Consider the following 20,097-nt stretch of genomic DNA (forward strand, 5'->3'; position numbering starts at 1 on the left):
TCACCCTGTGGGGAGGCCCTTCCCAACCCTTCTGTCTCAGGTAAGTACCCCATCACAGGAACTTAAGCGTAATGCCTTAGAACTACCCCTTGGTCGCACTCATCACACTTGTAATCATATAATTATTCAGGTAATTACTTGTTTCAAGCCCATCTTCTCCACTGGACAATACATTCCACAAGTGGTAAGACTCTGTGTTGTTCCGCATCATATACCCAATGCCTAGAACAGCATCGGTGCTTAGTCATATTTAGTGATTACGTTAATAAATTCTCCTTATGGAGCACCCATCATTATAGGCCAGGCACTGTATTGGGTGCCTCCAGCTCTCAGTACAGTGCCTGGCCTGTAATAGGTGCTCCATAAATGTCTGCTGAATTGCATTACGAAATTCTTTTAGGCAAGTAACTTCTTTTTAGTCTTCAGTTACCTTACCTATAAAAGAATGATATAGTCTAGCCCCTTCCGGCTCAAACATGAATTCCTAAAAATGCAGGGTATATTTATAATGTGGTATGGTTTTTCAAAGTGCCTTAGGGCAGAGACTGGGAGAGACAGGCTTGAGAGGGGCAACATGAGGAGGCCTCGGACAGGTGATTGTAGGGACAGGAAAGAGAGCACTGGAAGCATGGCTACCCAGACGTGGAGATGAAGGAAGTGGCTACTCACGAGAGAGATTCGACAAGGGCTCTCTCCCACCTGCCACGAAACAGTTCTCTCTGAGTCTTATGGTTGATGTCTGGCATTCCTCCACTAGAGAACCTGGTTTTGGAGCTAAGACATTGTGCTTGGTTAATGTGGAAATAAATCTAAAAGTGCTAACACATTGTAGTCTTCTTAGTTGCACACAACCATTTACAAAGGCATGACAGTTTCAGTGCAAGGAAAGAGACTGTTTCCTACTCAGACCACACCGGAAATATTGCATATTGCTCCAAGGCCCACTCGTTAAGTGGAGCACCAATAAACTAAAGTGTGTTCCAACAATACTGACCAGGAAGGTAGAGATTGAAATTACATTATAGAAGGAAAAAGTACAGGCAGTCATGGGAAGGATGGAAAAATGTGTGGACCTAAGAAACAGAACTAAGGACAAAAGGCAGATGCTTTAAAAAGAAAAAATTGTGCCCAATATAGAAGGGAAAGCTCTCTAACACAGAAAGCTTTCCAAGATGAAATATGCTGTCCTCATATGTAGTGAGGTCCCCAACACTGGAGGTATTTACAAACAGACTCTATTTCAGAGAAAGTAGTATTTGCAAGAATCCAAGCATTTGAGTTGAGCAGTGGTCTAGAGGGCCTTTATCATCCCTTTTGGCCCCAGGAGTGTAGGATCTAGATTCTACTTTGACATCAGAGGAACCAAGAGGAAGGCCAGGGCATCCAGGGCAGATAAGCTCCCTGGACATTGAAAGAAAACAAGAGAGGAGGGGTAGCGAATGCAGAGAGAAAACTCCTCTTTTGAGCTACTGAAGAAAATGTCCGCTACTCATAACTTTGTTCATTCCTGGTCCTCTCTCCTGGCTGAATCTCATTACAGTTGATTCTCATCTTTCACAGTAGTTCTGGTCTATAAAGTTTCCACAAATTCTGAATTAGGAAATACTGAACCATTTCTCCTAAGGGAAAAACAGGGTTAGGTTCCTATGAGGACTCTGCTCACATTTTCGTCAACAAATCAATATATAACCTCATTGTATGTGTTGCTGCTGACAGACACACCTTATTTAATCTACTTTGTTGATTCACTAATATTGAACAACCACACTATAACTCATGCCTTGAATGATGCTTTTCTAACATCTGTATTTTCTCTATAAGGCATATCACAGCGTTCTTGCACTTAGGAACGATAGACAGCACTTCAGCCTAAGCTTGGGGGTCATTTTAAACAGCAAAATCACCAAGAAAAAGCAAAAAAAAAAAAAAAAAAAAAAAGACATGACCCCAAATAGACCACGAAAAAGACACTTGTTGGCAGTATGAGAGCTGGGACAAGAAGAGCTGTCACCTTGCTCCACCTTGGCTGGGAACGCACCCTCTGCAGACTCAATTTTTTCACTGCCCTGCACATATCTAAGAAAATGCCATGAGTACCGATTTGTGGGTTATAAAAGAGATTTTAGTGAATAGACAAATTTTCAAGTATGGAACCCACAGATAATAAGGATCAATTGTACTCTGTGCTTGAATGTTTGGCTTTGTCAAGATGTGCCCGGACTTCCATCCTGAATCCCCAACCTCTGGGATTTGAAGTGGAATTTGGTGTAGCCTTCACCACACCCCTTGCCAAAGAGAACAAACCTACAGTGCCTGTTTCCAGGGATTCTAGTGACAGGTAAATACTGTCTATGGCAGGACTGTTCCCAGTTCACCCCAGTCAGCTCTGATTACATATGCCACCCCCAGTGGTGCTCTCAGGGATTTAATGGACTCTCCAAGTAGCTCAGGTTTCAGAAGTTAAATTTCCCTGAGTGAAGATGCTCATATCACCTCTCTTTTTGAACAGAAATACTGATTTCAATAATTTCTTTTACCTGTATGTCAACTTTCTGTTTTTTACATGTTTGGTCAAAAATCGCACAGACTCTCTTCTAAATCTTTTGGGGGTTGATCAAACTGGTGGGGTGAGTTCACGGCAGAGTCTGTAAGTATAAAGACTCAGCTGCACACCTCTCTCACCTCCCAGAAGATATTTCGAATTAGCTGCTGAGGAGAGAATTTATCAGAGATCTCAGACAAGCTTGAGATTTTTCATCTTACAAGAAATTTACTGCCAATGAATGGGACACAGTCAGCACATAGAGAGTGCCTGGCTTCAGTTGTTAAACTCGCCGGTAAAGGAGTATATTGGGAAAGCAGTTGTACTAATAACACAACTGTGAGCTTTGAGCAGCAGATGCCAATTAAATTAATGGTTCTAATGAAGCATCTGGGCTAAAGGAAGCTGATCACTCACTGTCCTTCAGGGAACAGTAGAATGCTGGAGGGCCAGGCAAGATGTACAGCTGTGCTTTCAGAGATGGGCTGAGAGTGCTCCATCACTGCCCTTAGATGGGTGCAGGCTTGCAGGTGAGAGGCAGCGTGTGCTTCAGCCTCACTGTCCTCAGGGAAAACGGGTAGTTTTTAGTTGTGGGGTATCAGCACTCTTGTCTGAGCAGTGCCATGTCAGGCAAAGCCTAGATGGGCTTTAGACTTTCCAGGAGTAGCCCTGACTTCTGGTTCTTGTCTTCACACCTGTCCAGAGCCACTGCAAAGTGCAACTGGTGACACTGCCATGTTAGGGATGGAGGAAGTAGAGAGGCAGAGGGAGGGGGGGAGAAGGCCGTAAGGAACCCGTCCTGAAGCAGGGAGGGGCTGGCTGAGAGAATTTATGTCCAGCAAGCGTGGGTGATCTTTGTAGGCCTCTTGCAGATGTCTCAGCCCTGCTTTGTCTTTCTCCATGCCCTGAACCAGTGAGATTCCAGGAATACTGCATGCAAAGTTAGAGAAACACCTATATAGATAGACATCTCCATGAAAGATGACGGAACTAAATTTTGCATAATATAGTAGAATCCTCAAATCACATCTACACACAATATTTCACTTTGTTCTCACAATGATCGTACGGTGCACATAGAACATGTTATAACTATCATCCCGATTTTATTGAAGAAGCAATTGAGGAACAGAATGCTACGAACTGTGAGAGCTGGGCCTTGGCCCTGCATCTTCCACTCCCCTCCAGTGCCTGACTGCACACTGCCCCTCACCTCCCTGGGTTTTCCTCTCCCCTTGGGCTGCCTGCCGTGTCTCCCCACACCTCTGGCCTGTAGCCTGCCCATGTCTCATCATAGCTAACCGATGCAGGCTGCTTCAAGAGACGAAATGAGCAGCTCAGCCTCTTCCAGCTCTCCCAAGCATGAGCTGGCTGAAGAGGCATGGAAAGGAGTCCCTGAGAACTGGCAAGCTTCCCCAGGCTGAGCTCAGGCAGGACGCATCGGGCATATTACAAGAAATACATTTAAAACACAGCACTTTAAACCTTGCTCCTCTGCCCCAAAACAGCCCTGTCTGAAAATTTGAGTAGCTCTAACTTGTTTGCAGGCTGATGTGTGAATCAGCTTCTGTAGTCGGAGAATTTTCCATCAAAGCTGATAAGCAGGAAGTCCCCTGCTTTGGGAGAAAGAATCCAATATACATAGTCCAGGGAGGCAGCAGGAGAGAAGGCCCTCACGTTACACCCTTCCAAAGCCAACTCATCTGTCCCTTGTCTGTCGTCCTGGGGGTGGCCAGGTGAACCAGATGCTCTCACAGGAGGAGGTCCTTACTAGACTTTTAATTAACTAGAAGAGTATTGTTCTTAGAGAAAGGAAAGAAAATGGAAAGGGAAAAATGAATCAATGATTTGAGGGGCCTTCCACTCTAATTTTCAGATTCCTGTTGTCAGTGGGTAGGCTTGTCATGTGAAATCTCCCTTGAACAAACTGGGGAACAGTGACTTTTGAGAACTCTCAAAAGTCCGAGGTCCCCAGGGAAAAAATCCGAGGTCCCCAGGATTCTGGTATCCTTGCCGGATGTGAGCTCATTAGGGCCAGAAAAACTAGCTGGTCCTGTGCACTTCCTGCATACTCCCCAGGCTCTGGTTATCTGGCTCACCCTTTCTCCAGGCCTATGCTGAGCCCCACTCTGTACTCAAGGAGTCCCCATCCCTGGAGTGATGACAGTGTGACAACACTACAGTACAGGCAAGCACAGGGAACACATACACAGAACATCTGAAGACTTCCTGAGGAGAGGCTCTCTGAGCTGAGTTCTGGAGATGTGAGCATGAATTGTCAGGGGAGAAATGGGGGTGCACAAGGAGACCTGTGCACTGGGGCACTGGCACGGGGAGTGAGACCACCTGGTGTGTCCTGTTCAAGGTCAACATTATTTACTATCACTGGGGCAGAGCGTCTGAGAGGGTGTAGAGTAGGAGGAGGCTCAAAGACAGAGCAGGCCCAGCACATGACAGCTACGCTGTAGAACCGCCATTTCACGGCCCCTGAAAGCAAACTGGGGCTACCATCAGGTTTTAAGCCCATAATGACACAGTCCCCTCTCTGGTGGGCAAGTGGGACTAGGTGACCTCTCCTCCAACTCTAATAATTTATGGTATTCTATGAGACCTAGTCAACTATTTTAAACTCATGCCAATTCCCCTTCTCCCGGCTCCTTAATTAGAAGGAATGAATAAGTGACTTCTCAGTAACCTTCAAAGCTCCCACCCACCAAACCACCCATCTCTTTCACCCCTCCCTCCATCCAAGAATCTGCTGTCTCAGAATTTTCTCATCAAAGGCAAATTCACTCCCATGACTCTCGCAAGGAATGGCCCACCAAGCAGCCTCCCCAGCCTGCCCACTCTAGTCCGGTCTGTCCCCCGGCCTGGGAGATGGCACTTGAGGCTCCTTCCTGATTTCCAGCAAGTAGCTTCCCCACACCCTCCACCCACCTTAGCACTCTGACACAGGTCCCGCAAAGGCAGCTTCAAAGAAAGGATCTGAACATTTATCGTAAAGTCCTTCCTCAAATTGAAAATGTATGACAGCAGCAATCATGGCACTCTCAAAGCAGCTTCCCCCACTGGCAGCTTCCCCACTATCGGGGCCTTAATGGCTGTTCTCCTTAGCGCAGGTGGGACCTGAGTTGTCACAGAGGGTGTTAGTAAGAGGGGCTGGAGAAGAGGGCACGGATGCAGAGTGGGACCTCTCCATACAGAGAGTGATACCCTCCTCGCTGTTCTCTAATGCCACATGCAGGCAGGCAATGGAAGCACAATAGCTCATCTGACAAGGTGTTTTCAGGGGTTTGTGTTGTTCTTTGTTTCCTTTTGAAGGTATCTAGAGATGGGAATAGGAGGCGGTACCACCAGCAGTTCTGCTAAAATTGCCATCCAAGCAACAGAAGATGTTTCCTGGTGCTCCCAGCTGTAGAGGGCCATGAAAAGAAAAGTAGCTGTCTTTATGTCACTCAGAGGTGCTGCCAAAGCAAGCTGTCAGGCAAGATGTCTGGAGAGGAGATTAAGGAGAGGCAACCTATCCTCCCAGCAACTGGTGGAACCCGCAGGAACTGTAGGAAATTGGATCTGGATTCCCCGAAGCTTCTTAGAGGACACCAGATCCCTGAGATCTTGGTTTGCAAGGGGGACTCACAAAAGCCATCTCTCCCGTCCTCTTGCCTCTGGTTAGAACTCTGTATCCCAGAAAACCAGCCCCTTGGAAAGCTGAGTTGTCAGCTTTGGAAAATGAAATATACCTACCAGTTCATAACCCATTTGGCCAGCTCTGCCAATTTCTCCATCTCCATAGGAATAGAGTTAAATGGATCAGAGGTCCAAGGAAAAGGTGGCTCAGGGCTGGTTTCTATGAAAAATTCATGTGAAAATAACCCTGTGTATTTGGAGAGGGGAGCAAGTGGAGAAATTAATTGACTGTAAGGCCCAAAGTTCAGAATGAATAAAAAATCTGGAGACTAACTCCCGGAAGCAAGTTAATGTGGCAAATAGAAATTTAGTGTCTGGAGTGAGGAAGGTGACAGTCCCACAGTACTCTCTCAGCTCTGTGCCATTTGCCCCATCAGCAGCATGGTTTCCAATTTGGGACTCATGTTTTAATAGAGACCTAGACAAACCAAAAGTCATTAGTAGGGAGAGATTGGAAGCTGTGTTGTTGTATTGGGAAAAGCTATGGGGAAGAAAACAATTGGAGGGAAGAACAAGCTGAGCACTGCACAGTAACTGTTGGCTGCAATTGTTGCCTTTTCTTAAAGATGATGAGCTCTTAAAGGGACCATGATTCATTTACCTTGAATTCCCAGCCCTTGAAAGAGAGGAGGTACTCAAGATTTTCATGCTAAATTTCAGGAAGTTAAATCAAACTATTTTTAAATATTTGAAGAGCTGGTAAAAAACAGAAAGCAGAGTATTCTGGGTTGCTTCACAGGAGAAGATTAGGAGGCAGATTCTGACCCAGTGCCTAGAAGATTTTGGAATGTGTCCCTTGGGAGGTGGTGAATTCCCCAGCCCAGGAAATACTCAAGGAGAGGTCGGATGGCTGTTTCTCTTAAGGACACTGTGGAGAACATCCTTGCATTGGGTGGAAAATTTAGAGTAGAGGCCTCAATGGTCTCCTCCAGGATGTTCTAGGGCCATGTTGCAAAATGGCAAGACCACAGATTTTGAAAAACTTGATCCAGACTCACTTTCTAAGTCTGGAACTAACTAGCTGTATGGATGTAGACACATTACTTTATCTCTCTGTGTTTCAGTTTGCTTACCTTCAAGAATAGCTTTTATGCATGTTTCATAAAAGATGAGATATTTTAAATACACATATAAACCACCCAGCACAGTGTATCATGTAGGAGACACCCAATAAATGTTAGCTGTTATTATTATGTAAGTAGAGCCAGTTTTCTATCTAACCACCGGCAAGCAGAAGGGAGTAACATGCAAATCTAGTTTCAATAATCCTTGGGTTTAGCCAGGCCAAATGTTGAAAGGTTACCATTTTCATTGCACAGAGAAGGAAAATCGAGGTGCCCCCATTGTGATATACAGTGCGCCAGTGGAAAACTCGCGATCTGCATTATTAGCTAAGGATGTCGAACCCCCCTTCCTCAGCCTTCCCTCTCCCACAGGCTTCCTTAGAGCTTGTTAAGCCATTTCAGATCCTCAGATGAAAGGTGTACTCCTCTTATTATAGCCCTAACAGGGTCGCTTGAGGTTTGCTCAGAATCTCTGATCTTTAGACTCAGTTAAACGAAGGAAAGTAAGGGCTCTCTAATGCTGTGCTTCTTTTTCCCCTCTTGCCTCTTTTAAATGTGATTTCTCCCAAATTTGGAAGGGAGATTATACTATTCCAATACCACCCAGGATATCCTCTGGGGGACGGGAAGGGATAACATAGGATGGAGATGGGAGATCTCAAACGGGCAAAAACGAGGGGATGGAGCTAGAGAGGCTGGAAGCAACACTACTGACTTCTACACCCATAAGTAAGCAATTGGGAGATGGTCCAGGTTCAGAAATGTCACTTGCAGGACACTAGGGAACATCTTCCCCTAAACCGGCTTCAGTGGAAGCTCCACAGAATCCCAAGATGGAAAACTGTCTCCAAACCAAATCAAAATGGTAAGTTTTTAAGTGGTAAAACACAACTCTAAATTTTGAAAGACTATTTTTAAAATGGTAATAATCCCTTAATCAACCACCGGCAGGGAGTATGTCAGACATTTTGGTTCAGACATTTTACCAATTACAACCCACTGGGTCCCTGCATGATGCTTTCTACATAATCAAAACGAGTTCTTAATAGTCACTCTTCCAAACAGGAAGAGAACAAACAGAACCAAATCCAAATGAGAAGGTGCCATCACTAGAGAAAGCTCAGCCCAGCAGGTCCCTGGGAGTCAGGAGCCCTCCTGGTTTGCAGCAGGTGGCAGCAAAGCAACAGAACTGAGTAAAAGGTTTTGATTTGGGGGCACAGGGATTCCAGGTAAATGAGGAAAGGTCAAGAGTGGGAGACCCAAGAGCATGGGTTTCGGTATTGGACAAACTTGAGCATGAATTCTAGTTCTGCCCAAAGTCCTTGCTAACAGTTTCCCCTCCCTGAGCTTCAGTTTCCTCATTTGTGAAATGGGGGGTTTATCCACCTTGAAGGGATATTCTGCAGATCAGACGTGACCTGCAGAGTGCCCATGTGATGTCTGGTACACAGCAGGTACTCAAGAGATGTCATTTTCCCCTGCGCCTGGTCACTCTCCCTTCCCCTGCCATCATCACCTTGGATGGAATTGGGAGAATATTAGAGCAGAGATACTGACATTTCTCCCATCCTGGAAAAGAAGCAGAATTAATTATCACTCCTCAAACCATTTATTCATCCTGTAATCAGCAGGGGAAAGACACCTGTCAGGAGGCAAAGGTTGGGCCAGTGATTGGCATGGGATCTGGGGACCAGCGCTGTGAAGCTACATCTGTGTCCATATACATCTTGCAAAGTTTTCACTGGTACTTACAGAACCTGAGCCAGACAGAACAGCAGCAGGACAGTCAGCAGATTTGTTGAAGAAAAATGGTGATAAAGAGGATTATCATAACCTACTTTATAATTCCAATCAGGACTACGTGTCTCTTAGGGGGCGGAAGGTCAAAAGCATCATCCTCTTTCATGGTCACTTCTGCAGCAGATGCTGTTCAACACTCGCTCAAAAAGATGGGGTAGGATGTGGGGAGCTCAAGAAGGAATTCTGTGCATTGAAGCTGCAGGTGACTAACATTCTTCTACTAGGACAGCACCTGTCAAAGCATAATCAGTGGGCCACCTGCACTATAATCATCTGTCTAGATGTCAGTTAAGAATATGAAGATTCCTGGAATGCACTTAGTTTTACTAACTGAGAATTGTGGGGCCTGGGAATGTGCACTTTAAGACAAGCATCATGGTGTAGGGTAGGGCTGGCTGCTCAGTCCCAGGGGTCATTCTCACATACCTCTGGGATTGAGCAGCCAGTCCTACCCTACACCAATGATGTGTGCTGCTGGAGAAGGAGAAGCAGCTGCCGTTTTGGATGCCTCAGAGCAGAAGACCTTGCTGGCTGGGGTGGGGGCTGAGGGATGGGTGCTGGTGGCTGGGGATGGTGTGTCTTAATGACTTAATCTTGCAGCCCGGCAGCTGGGAAAAGCCAGCCTGCGTAGCAGATGCTGGAGAAGCAGTTAAGGTGAAGAGGGACTTTGAGCTTAATCAGCTCTCGTTCAAGTGGGGGTTGGGATCAGGGCCACCAGGCAACTCGACCAGCACACGTGTTGCCTGATGACAGGGGTGCTAGAAGTGGGCCCTTCCAGGGGAGCACTCAGAAAGCAGGGGTGAGCAAGGGGAGTTTTTCAAAGCCTTGGATTAGGCTTTCCATGGAGCGGGTCTGGAGCTTGGCGTGAGCATTGTGTTCTCCTAACTATTGCTTCTCCACCATGACTATCTCCACACACTCCATTTCCTTACCCTGTTTTATTTTCCCTATAACACTCATCGCTATTGACATTATATTATATATGTTTTGTTTGCTTATTGTCTGACCCTAGAATATAAATTCCGCATATTTTAACCTGTGTCTAGAAGAGAGCCTGGCACATAGGAGGCACTCAACAGATATTTATTGAAAGAATGAATGAATATTCTTCACTTTATACCCCTCAAGCACAGGGAAAAGATTGCCTGACAATTTCCCTGTAGGCTGGCTGCTTCATTTGTTCAGGCAAGTATGAGCCCGAGGGCACGATTTGAGTTTAATAACCACAAATTTCACTTATTTTTTTTTTTCTATGTCAGTCTCCCTCCCACACTGTGAGCTCTCTTTCAGCGCAGGGACAATTTTTCAGCTTTGTTTCCACAAGCCTGATCCATAGTACAGGCTTAAATGATTGTTAGGTAAATCAATTGATCACTTTGTGAGACTCCATACTATAGTATTACGCCACCTACTTTAACCCTGGTCCCATCTGGGAAGTTATGAAGAACACTAGCAGTTTTCGTTGCTTAAAGACCATATAGTTCTTGCCCAGAGCTGTGAGGAGCTATTTATAGAGCTGGCACCAGGACTCAGGGCTCTTCTTTCTTGTTCTGGGACTCATTTCTTTTACATTTTTTCATCTAAGATGGGTGATCAGGCCTCATGGCCCCATGTAATCAATGTCCTCCTAGAAGGAACTCCAAGGGACCTTGTGGGAAGGGGTAAATCAGAGCCTCTCAGACATGGTGACAGGATGTTAACATGACAAGCCTGCAAAACGTTTGCCCAGGGTGCCATCAGAATCACCTTGGGTGTTTGGCTGCATGGATTCCTGGGCGCTAGGGCTACCTAATCAGACTCTTATGGGGTAGAGTCTAAAAAAAAAAATCTGTGTTTTTACCAAATTACCAAGGTAATTTTAATGCATGATTTATCATAATGGTCAAGAACTTGGGCTTCAGAGTTACAGGTATTTGGGTTCAAAACCAGTTGCTATTACTATGTATTCAAGGTCCCATCAGTCAATCGCCTCAGTTTCCTCACTTGCAAAATGGGAATTAATAAAAAGTACCTACTTTGTAGGGTTACATGAGGAAATACGTGACACACTTAATGTAGTATATGATCCATGTAAGAACTTACTAAATGAAAACTGCTGTGATGATGATGTTAATGAGGAAGGTGAAGGTAATGATTCTTAATAATCTGGAAAGGCAATCTTGCAATAGGATGTCGCCTTGTTCAGCAACTCTGAGAGTCAGGAAGTTCTTCAATATGTCTGCTTCCTGCTATAATTAGTGCACCACTTCCTAATCCTCAGGCTTTTTTAAGGTTGGAGAAGGGCTAGGCTAAGCCTAGAGAATTAATTCTTAGAGCGATGGGAGGTTGGGAGATGTTCAGAGAGACACTTGGAGTGGCTGTCAGAACCCCTGTTTCCTCTGATGGAAGACAATCGGAGAAAAGGAGAAGGTTAATGGAGGAGAATAAGAAAAAGAGTAGTGAGTTGAAAGGAGCTACAAAGAACAAAGCATCCCTAAGTTGATGGGAGAAGACAAGCAGCAGAGAGGAGAGGAGGAGTGACGTGATTGGCATGGTGGTGGTAGTGGGGAGCGTGGGCCAGAAAAGAGCTAACGGGAGAGAACTGGCTGTTCGTTCTAATGCCAAAGGAATCCCTCAGGCCCCAAGGGACCTGACCTGTGTCTGACCAGCAAGCAACCTGGAGTCTGACACCGGTCAGGGTTAGGGCAAGATTCAGGGGGTACAATAATTCAAAATAGTGGACAAGGCTTGGAAATTCCTTCCTTACCTGACACCCCCGTGCCTCCCTTCTCCCCTTAATAAAGCATGGTTGCCCCTTTTTTGGTATTTTGTTGGGGATGCAGCTCCTGACACACATCAGCTGATCCTTGAGGCAGGAAGGGGGGAAGCCAGTGCGTGCCAGAAGGCTTTCATAGGATGCAGCCTGCTGTTCTTGGGAATAACTGAGAGCAGGAGGCCATTCTGAGTGCCAAGGCGAAATAGGCTGGGGATAGAGAAAGGAACAAAGAGGAGGTCTGCCACCATGGCAGCATAGCTAGGCTTACCTGCCGAAAACCACTCCTCGTGAACTGTAAGATTTTCAAGGCATAGTTGGACCTCTGGCCTTTGCTGTTGAATTCAATGTGGCCGGTGAGACCTTCCAATTCTACCTGTCCAAGAGAGAGTGAGTTACAGCACCAAATAGGCCCCATGTTCCACTTGGCCCAAGCAAACATTCTGCACATGTACTATTTAAGCATGCCCAAATAGCATACCCAAGGAAGAAGTCATCAAGATCTGTTCTCCTGCCCACCTTTCAGCCACGGGATCTTGAGACTATAAATGTGATGTCTCTGAAACTGATTCAGAATTGGCCAGGGCTGGAGGAGGGGAAGGCTGGCTCACATCCAATGATCTCACAGCTGTTGCAAAAACCAACACAATGCCAAGACGCTAACTTGAGCTCAGATCCCCCTGAGCGCCTCCTCCAGGCCCTTGGCTGTTAATAGCATTTATCCTATTTTGAAAGAAATCCAAGAGGTCACAAACTGGCTCACCCACCCCAGACTACAAGAAGTCAGGATGAACTGACTGAAATGCAAAATCCAAGCCATTCTGCACCAGGCTTCTCTGATAGATGTCTTCTTTGTGGGCTAGAGATCCATGTCCGTCCACTGGAGAAGGCATGGCTGGGAGAACACGGGGAACCCAGCAGCAAGTTAAAAGAGCTGAGCCAGCGACTCCCTGAGGGAACATGGTCTACAGCAGCATCGTATGTTTCCACCGTGTGGAATTTTTCTGGGACCACCTGTGAGCTAAGGGGTCAGGTTCCAAGCCTGGAATCTAGGGAGCCCTTAATAGTCTAAGGCTCTTGAGGGCAGTTGTCTTGTAAACAAACTTGCCATGAGTTCCTGGTGATTTAGGGATTAGGGAACCAATGTGACCCATAATCCATTGAATGGTGTCGCCACAGATGGCTTTGTTATCTGGAGCTGTGATAAATTGAGGAGGCCTGGACATGCATGACCCTGAAGTGATTCTCCCACTGGCAGATCGGGCAAGGTCCCACAGGGCCCCAGCCACCCCTTACCATGCGCAGGTAGTTCATGAGGCTGGTGCCGTGCTGCCAGATCTGCGCCGAGCCACAGGACAGGGGCTTCACACCGATTTCCTGGCTCCGGTTCAGTTCCTGCACTGCCGTCACCACAGCATAGACAGCGTCAAACAGCAGGGCCGAGGAGAGCTGGGTGAGGGCAGAGGGCAGTTCTCAGACAGAGGAGGCCATGTGGGTGGGACAGGGAGGAGGAGCAGAGCAAAGAAGTAATAGGTGTAAAAGAGGGGAAGGGAAAGGAGGAAGAAAAGGGAGAAACACATGGAGGAGGAAAAAAGGAGAAAAGCAAAACAAAGAAGAAATAAGGGTGTGTCTTTGTTGCCGTTGGCCCACCTCTAGGCTCTGGACTAGCTCCACTTCCCCTAACAGCCCAGGGCTCCCCCAGGGCAGACAATGGTGGCAAAAGGATTGGACCAACAAACTACCTTTTTGGGCCCCAAATGATTTCAAGGATATCCTTTTGTCTCTTTGCTGCAGGGCAGTACCAACTTCCATTGCTCTCAGGGATCCCCATGAAGGGACAGGATTGCCTACCTCAGGAACCCAGTCACTGCCCTCAGATATGCCCATTCTACAGGACTCAGTTGAAGATCACTTCCTCTGGGAAGACTCCCATGATTTGTTTCTTCCTAGATGTACTGATTATTACAGTCCACTTTGTACTATTAATTTGATGAGTATGTATGAAGTACATGCTAAGTTCAAAGCTCAAAGATGAGTAAGACCCTATTCCTGTGGTAGGTTATAGTGGAATAGACGAAGGGCTACACAGAGACAGGACAAAATAAGGGTAACATGAAACTGAGTCAGATGAACACACAAAGGTCTGTGGGGCTCCAAATAGGAAGATAGCTTACCTGGCTGGGTGATCAAGAAAATGTTTCTTGGATGCAGCATTAGAACTGAGTACTAAAGGATTCTGGTAGAAAAATTACTGGATCTGGGAATGGGGAGCAGCAAAGGAAGGGAGAAAGGCATTCCAGACATGGAACTGTATGAGCAAAGATAAAGAGGTGGAAAGTATGGAGCACACCTGGAAGGGAGGATGGGAAGGGAAGAAGCAAGAAACTAGAAATGAGGCAGGGGTCATACTCTGGAAGGCTGTAAGGCCAGGGGGAAGAGACCAGTGCAGTTTTTGTCCATATTTTCGTCTCCCTGTTACACTGTAAGTTCTTAGGGCAGGAACATGCAGGGCCTTAATCTCTGCACCCTGTAGAGTTTCTAGCACCAGGACCTGGCATGTGGTAGGCCTCCAAGACATATTTCTTGAATCAAATTAAATTATGGAATCTAGGGAGCCCTTAATAGTCTAAGGCTCTTGAGGGCAGTTGTCTTGTAAACAAACTTGCCATGAGTTCCTGGTGATTTAGGGATTAGGGAACCAATGTGACCCATAATCCATTGAATGGTGTTGCCACATATGGCTTTGTTATCTGGAGCTGTGATAAATTGAGGAGGCCTGGACATGCATGACCCTGAAGTGATTCTCCCACTGGCAAAATCTGCCCACAAGACTCTGCCTGAACACTATGTCAAGTTAAGTGGATGTTAGCATCCCTTGGGGAGGGAAAGGCTGAGAGGTGTTTGGATGGAGGTGGTAGGAGCAGAAAAACAGAAGACACTTGTCGTTGGGGAATGTGCCATGAAAGGAGGCGATGACACTATGCTGTGTACATAAGGTCCTGACAAGAAAACCCTACTGAGTGTAAACAACTATAGGGTCAACTCTGTCCAGGGGCCCTGAGGGGAGGCCCAGGAAGGGAGGAGAGGCCTTCTGAGAGGAGTGACGTCAGAGGTAGGAAGTCCACACACTACCCCATTACCAAGCGAGTTCCTTCACTGAACTGTGGCATTCCATCATGGGCAATGCAATACCATTCCTTCCAAGACTCTTCTTTCAACATAAGCAATAGTTGAGATCATTCTCCATGTGACTTCTTCCAATCTTCCTCCTACCTGGCCAGGCCCTGAGCATTGGGCCCTCCTAGGTTGGAGGCAGGGAGGCCATTTTGTGACCTGTTGGATTTTTCTCAAGCTTTGCAGACAGAGTGTAAGCAGCTTGAGACAGTGATGTGCAGGAGAGAGAGCCTAAAACCAGGAGCGCTGAACCTGGCGTCCAGATCCCAGCCCTTGCTTACATGCTGAGTGACCGAGGCAGGCTGCTGAACCTCGCTCAGAATGAGCTCCCTTATCTGCCTCACAGGTGTGTATGGCAGAGGTCACCATTCCTGAGGGTGTGGGCTATGAAGGTGCAGACACTGTCAGAAGGTGCTCAGGGAGTTGAATTAAGGCTCTGGAGAGTAGTAAGAACAGGGTGTGATAAAGCAGGAAACAGTTTGGGAAGAGTGACTTATTTCCTTCATAGTTTGGCTAGACATTGGGCAAGGTGGCCTGTAATAGGAACTGGGTGGGCTGACAACTTTAGACAATCTTTCTAAAAGGCAATTACAGGGGAACCCAGCCAAATAAAGTTGTATGCCCCAACCGAAGTTCAATTGCATTGCAAAACTGCTTGGCCAGTGTATTTCTTCTTTCTCCCTCTCACCCACGCCGCCCTCCTTCTCTCGCTCCTTGTCTTCCTCCCCACGTTTATTCAGCCCCTGTGACCTGGCAGGGACTGTAATCTCCACGTCCCCCAGCATCTGCCAAGGGGCTCCAGCCTAGCAGGACCACTGTGTGCCCTCTGCCCGCATGGGGTCTCCTACCCTCCCAGCTCCATCACTGCTCCTTTTACCTGAAGCTTGGTCCTGAAGCCACCTGTGACCTGTAGACCAAGCCAGTAAGGGCACCTACACAGTGTGATCAAGATGGAAACCTCTGCAGTCCTGCTGAGCCGTGCTGACCAGCCAGGCTCCTCCACGTCCCTCCCACCCATCATCCATCACCCTCCATTCCCTTCTTCACCCCACTGCCTTTTCCCCTTTGCAGCTTAGCTCCTGCTTCATTTGCCTTGAGGTTCACCTGATTGATGCCTGATGCTTGTGGGCCAGCTTACAACTGTCCGTGTCCTTTGCATATAATTCGTTTTCTCCTGAGCACCTGTGGCTCCTTTATTCATGGGCCTCTTACGTTTCCTCGCCAAAAGGACACATGGAAATTATGAATGCTGTAGACTCCCCAGCTTAGACAAACATCTACCTGATGGGATAGTTATCCCTACTGACATTGGCTTCTAGATCCTTCAGTTTGGCTATTTAAATGATCCTGTACACTCCTTTCTGTCCCACCTTCTCCCTTGCTTCCCAGTTAATCTTTCCATTCTGAGACCCTCAAAATCACTGAGTGTTAGAAGGGGACGGAGCCTAGAAATCAACTAGTCCAACTCTCTCATTTTTACAAATGAAGAACCAAGGCTCAAAGAGTTCTCTTGCCTACTGTCACCAAGCAAGACAGTGGCAGAGCCAGGATTGGAGCCCCAGCACTGTTTTCCCCAGTCTGGTTTGCACCCTCTCTGCAGCAATGTCTTTCCACCTCGCTTCCCAACAAGGCACCTCTCCAGAAGCTGGGAGTATGTCATTGCTCCATCAGATTGATTCTTGTGCTTAGTCTCCTGAGACAACATGGGCAACCTTTCTAGATGTGGTTACCTTCGCAACAGCAGACAGGAGCATGAGGCTCTTGGGTCAGAGCTGGGGGCAGGGAATGGTGGTGTCAGAGGCCTCTCTGCTGCCCTGGATTTGGGCATCATCCAGTTTGCCTCCTGATCTCACTGATTGTTTGTCGTGATGTTAACCGCTTAGTTAACAGCCACTTGGAACTTCTGCTGGAACAGGATTTGTAAGGGTAGGGCAGAGGGGGCAGAAGAAGGGTACCATCAGTTGTTTACCTAGCACCCACTTTCCCCTTCTTTCTCCCTAACATAACCTCCATTTCATTCAGGTGTCCTCTCCTCCACCAACCAGCCTTAGCTCCCAAGTGAGCCTGAGTGGTCCAAGAGCCATCCCATCCCTCTGTGTGATTTGGGACTGTGCACGTGGCCCAATTCTGACCACCGATACATGAACTGAGGCCTGAACTGAGGGATGGCTTCTCAGAAGAGCTTCCTGTCTCTAAGAGAGGCACTCCTTCCTCCTTTGGGCATTCCTGTCCATGGACATTATGCCTGGACCACTGGCAGTCATCCTGGCTCCAGCCTGAGGATGAAGTTGACACCAAGGGGGACACAGCTGAGTTGCAAGGAACATGGGTTTGCAACAAAATCCCTCTGGAATCTGCCCTACCTCTCAACTTGCAATGACATGGAATAATATATTTCCTTTTGTTTGCATGAGGCAGTTTAATTCAGGATTTCTGTTACTGAAAACTAAGAGTACCCTAACCGGTACCAAGGCCCTGGGGACCTCCTTTGCTCTTAGAGGTACTATTGACCCAGGCCCCTAAAGAGCCCTGCGCCTCATCTCCTCTCCAAAGGCCTCTTCTTCTCATGAGGCTGCACCCTGGTCCCAGAGATACCCTCCTCACGTCACTGAGGACTTGCAGACACAGCTCCCCCCGCCACTTCTCACATCCTCCCACCTGGCCCCAGTGCGGTTTTCATGGCCGATGCTCTTTTATTAGTAAAGGATCCAAATACTGGGAGAGGTGCGTGTGCCTGTTTGCAGTGTTCTTTGGCATCTCAAACTTCATGGTTTCTGAGTGCTTCTATTAACTACAACTCCAACAAGGGATGCTGGGGCAAGGCGCAGATGGAAGGGACATCGTCGAGGTTCCTGTGTCCTCTCCACCTGTATATTCAGAGAGGTGACCCAGTGACATAGGTGACATATCCCCAGTATGCTCTGGGCTTCACAGGCCCATCACAGCTCAGTCTGTCAGCCTGGGCGGATCTGTACTGAAAACTCCTAAGCCCCAAACATCTCCTCCTCCCAGTCCTGTCTCCTCAGGGTCCTCCGTATATAGCCAGACATCTCTTTTCTTGAATGCTCCTGGCAGTCTGCCCAGGCCTCTCACCTGGACCTTCCACCTGCTTCTCTGAGACCTTGCCTTGCATCCTACTCTCCTCCAGCTTATCTGCCCTGCTGTCGCCAGTCTCCTCCCTCCCTTCACCCAGTTTCACTTCTGATGGTGTGAAAGCCTGTAATCTCTATCTCATCAATTTTCCATGTCCATCCTGAAAAACCTTTTTGTTCTCCTAATTGCTTTCTCTCTCTGATATTATTTACCAATTTAGCTCTGGAAAGCCTTTGGGACAGTCGGGGAAAAGCAGTTCTGGTACAAAACATTTCTCTCTCTTTCCACGTCTCCACTTCTAGGCCTAATGTTCCTGCCAGTCTTTCATCCCATTTCCCTTCCCTTTCACAAACAACCTCCTCTGTCTTTCTGTGGTTTCTTTTCCCCATCTGTGTGTACCTGCCTCTTGGTCTAGTCTCTGCTTCTCCTGTCCCTGTCTCTTCTAAATATTCAATCCCCCAAATGCCTCAATCCTTATTTAAAACGCTCTATTCTTTCTTGGCACCAAAATGTTGCTTGGCAAGGAACCCTCAATTCTCTTGTTTTTATATTTTCATTTGGTTCCTCATTGCTATGTTCTTTTGAGCTATTTGTAAATTGTTCAGGGGAATGAAAGACTCCATATGAATTAAGATGAGTCAATCTGAATCAGGGAATTGTGGCTGAGTTCCTTCCCCCAGCCCTGAAATGAAAACATCTTCTAAATACATACCTGGAGCCTTCATCTTCCTGAAATCCCCACCGCACAGATCACTGGATTCCCAGAGTCCTCCTGGATGCCCATTTGTCTTTGAACCTCTGTCACTTAGACTCTGCTCCCCAATAGGATGCCAGGGCAGGAAGCATTCAAATCTCATTGGAATGGTTCTTGGGTTTTATGCAATTAAATAAACACTTATTTACCGACATCTGTTTTAACCTAAATTCTTTTTTTTCAGCTTTTCTTATGTTTATTTTCATTTGTTTGTTTGTTTTTTAACATAAAATTTAACTACTTAATCTAGCCCTCTGTAATTTTAGTGATTTTCCATGATTTTAGTGCTTTGCAGTGCGATTAACGGGAATGATGCGTGAAACTAGTGGGTACATGTCTCCATTCACAACACTCCTTCTGCTTGCATCATCTCAGTCGAAGCACATTTGCAGTTTGGTACCAGCCACCTGGGGGTTCAGCCTGGGTGGGGGGTACTGAACTTTCTTTCATGGTTACACCTCAGTTCAGCTACTCCCTCTCCATGCTCCTAGAACTGGGCCCCCAGCAAGCTCCACCTGGAACACTGTTGGCCCGACTGAAAAGGTGAGGAAGAGAGTGAGGCTTGCATACAAGTAGGGAGGAAAAAAATCAGGAAAGAGAAAATGCCAAGAGTTGAGAGGGACCATAAAGTGTAGGAAAGAAGGAAGAGAAAGAGAAAGGAGGTTATGCAACAGAGGAAGGAATAAAGGAAAGCATGACCAGAGGAGCTGAGAGAAGGAAAAGAGAGAGAATGGGACTGAGGCAGAGAGAGAAGGGGAGAGGAGAAAGGAGAAAGAAGAGGGCAGTGGAGTTGAAGAGGGAGAGGGAAGGCGAGCCGGTTCCCCGCTGAGATGGGAGCTGGTGGCAGCCTGTTTCGAAAGCTGGCTGGGGAGACAAAATCAGGCTGTGCTTTCCTGAACCTGATTATTTCTTGCCTTCCAGTTCCCCAGTAAATTAAAGAGTTGGGTTATTTGTGCTGGGAATTTCAGCTCCCGAAGTGACAGGAAGAGAGATGCTGCTTTTTAAAAGGTAGTTGCTAAAGTGAGAAGCCTTGAGAAAGATTTGTTGCTGTTTGAAGCTGTGAGCTTCCTTTCCACATTCTTTGAGGTGAGGAGTTTCTGTAACACCTTCCTTTCTGTCTCAGAGGCCACAGAGACCATGGCTGGAAGGTGCTTCATCACCGAGAGGCACATTTAGGCTCTTGTCCAGGCTGCATTGAAATACCAACCCCTGGAGACCCTCAAGTATGCCA

At 46.9% G+C, this 20,097-nt stretch overlaps 1 protein-coding gene across 3 annotated transcripts in view; it reads right to left on the bottom strand.

Annotated features, from left to right (window-relative positions):
* GRIK4 (glutamate ionotropic receptor kainate type subunit 4) overlaps positions 1-20,097 on the bottom strand; it is a 637,398-nt gene that overhangs the window by 128,077 nt on the left and 489,224 nt on the right. For all 3 annotated transcript variants that reach the window (XM_033098464.1, XM_033098465.1, XM_033098466.1), the window contains 2 exons: positions 13,142-13,294; positions 12,117-12,221 (listed from right to left, as the gene is read on the bottom strand). In XM_033098464.1, coding sequence (XP_032954355.1) covers positions 12,117-12,221; positions 13,142-13,294 — 258 coding nt within the window. The remainder of the gene's footprint in view (positions 1-12,116; positions 12,222-13,141; positions 13,295-20,097) is intronic.

This window comes from Rhinolophus ferrumequinum, chromosome 25 (genome assembly GCF_004115265.2).
Source record: "Rhinolophus ferrumequinum isolate MPI-CBG mRhiFer1 chromosome 25, mRhiFer1_v1.p, whole genome shotgun sequence".
NCBI lineage: Eukaryota > Metazoa > Chordata > Mammalia > Chiroptera > Rhinolophidae > Rhinolophus > Rhinolophus ferrumequinum.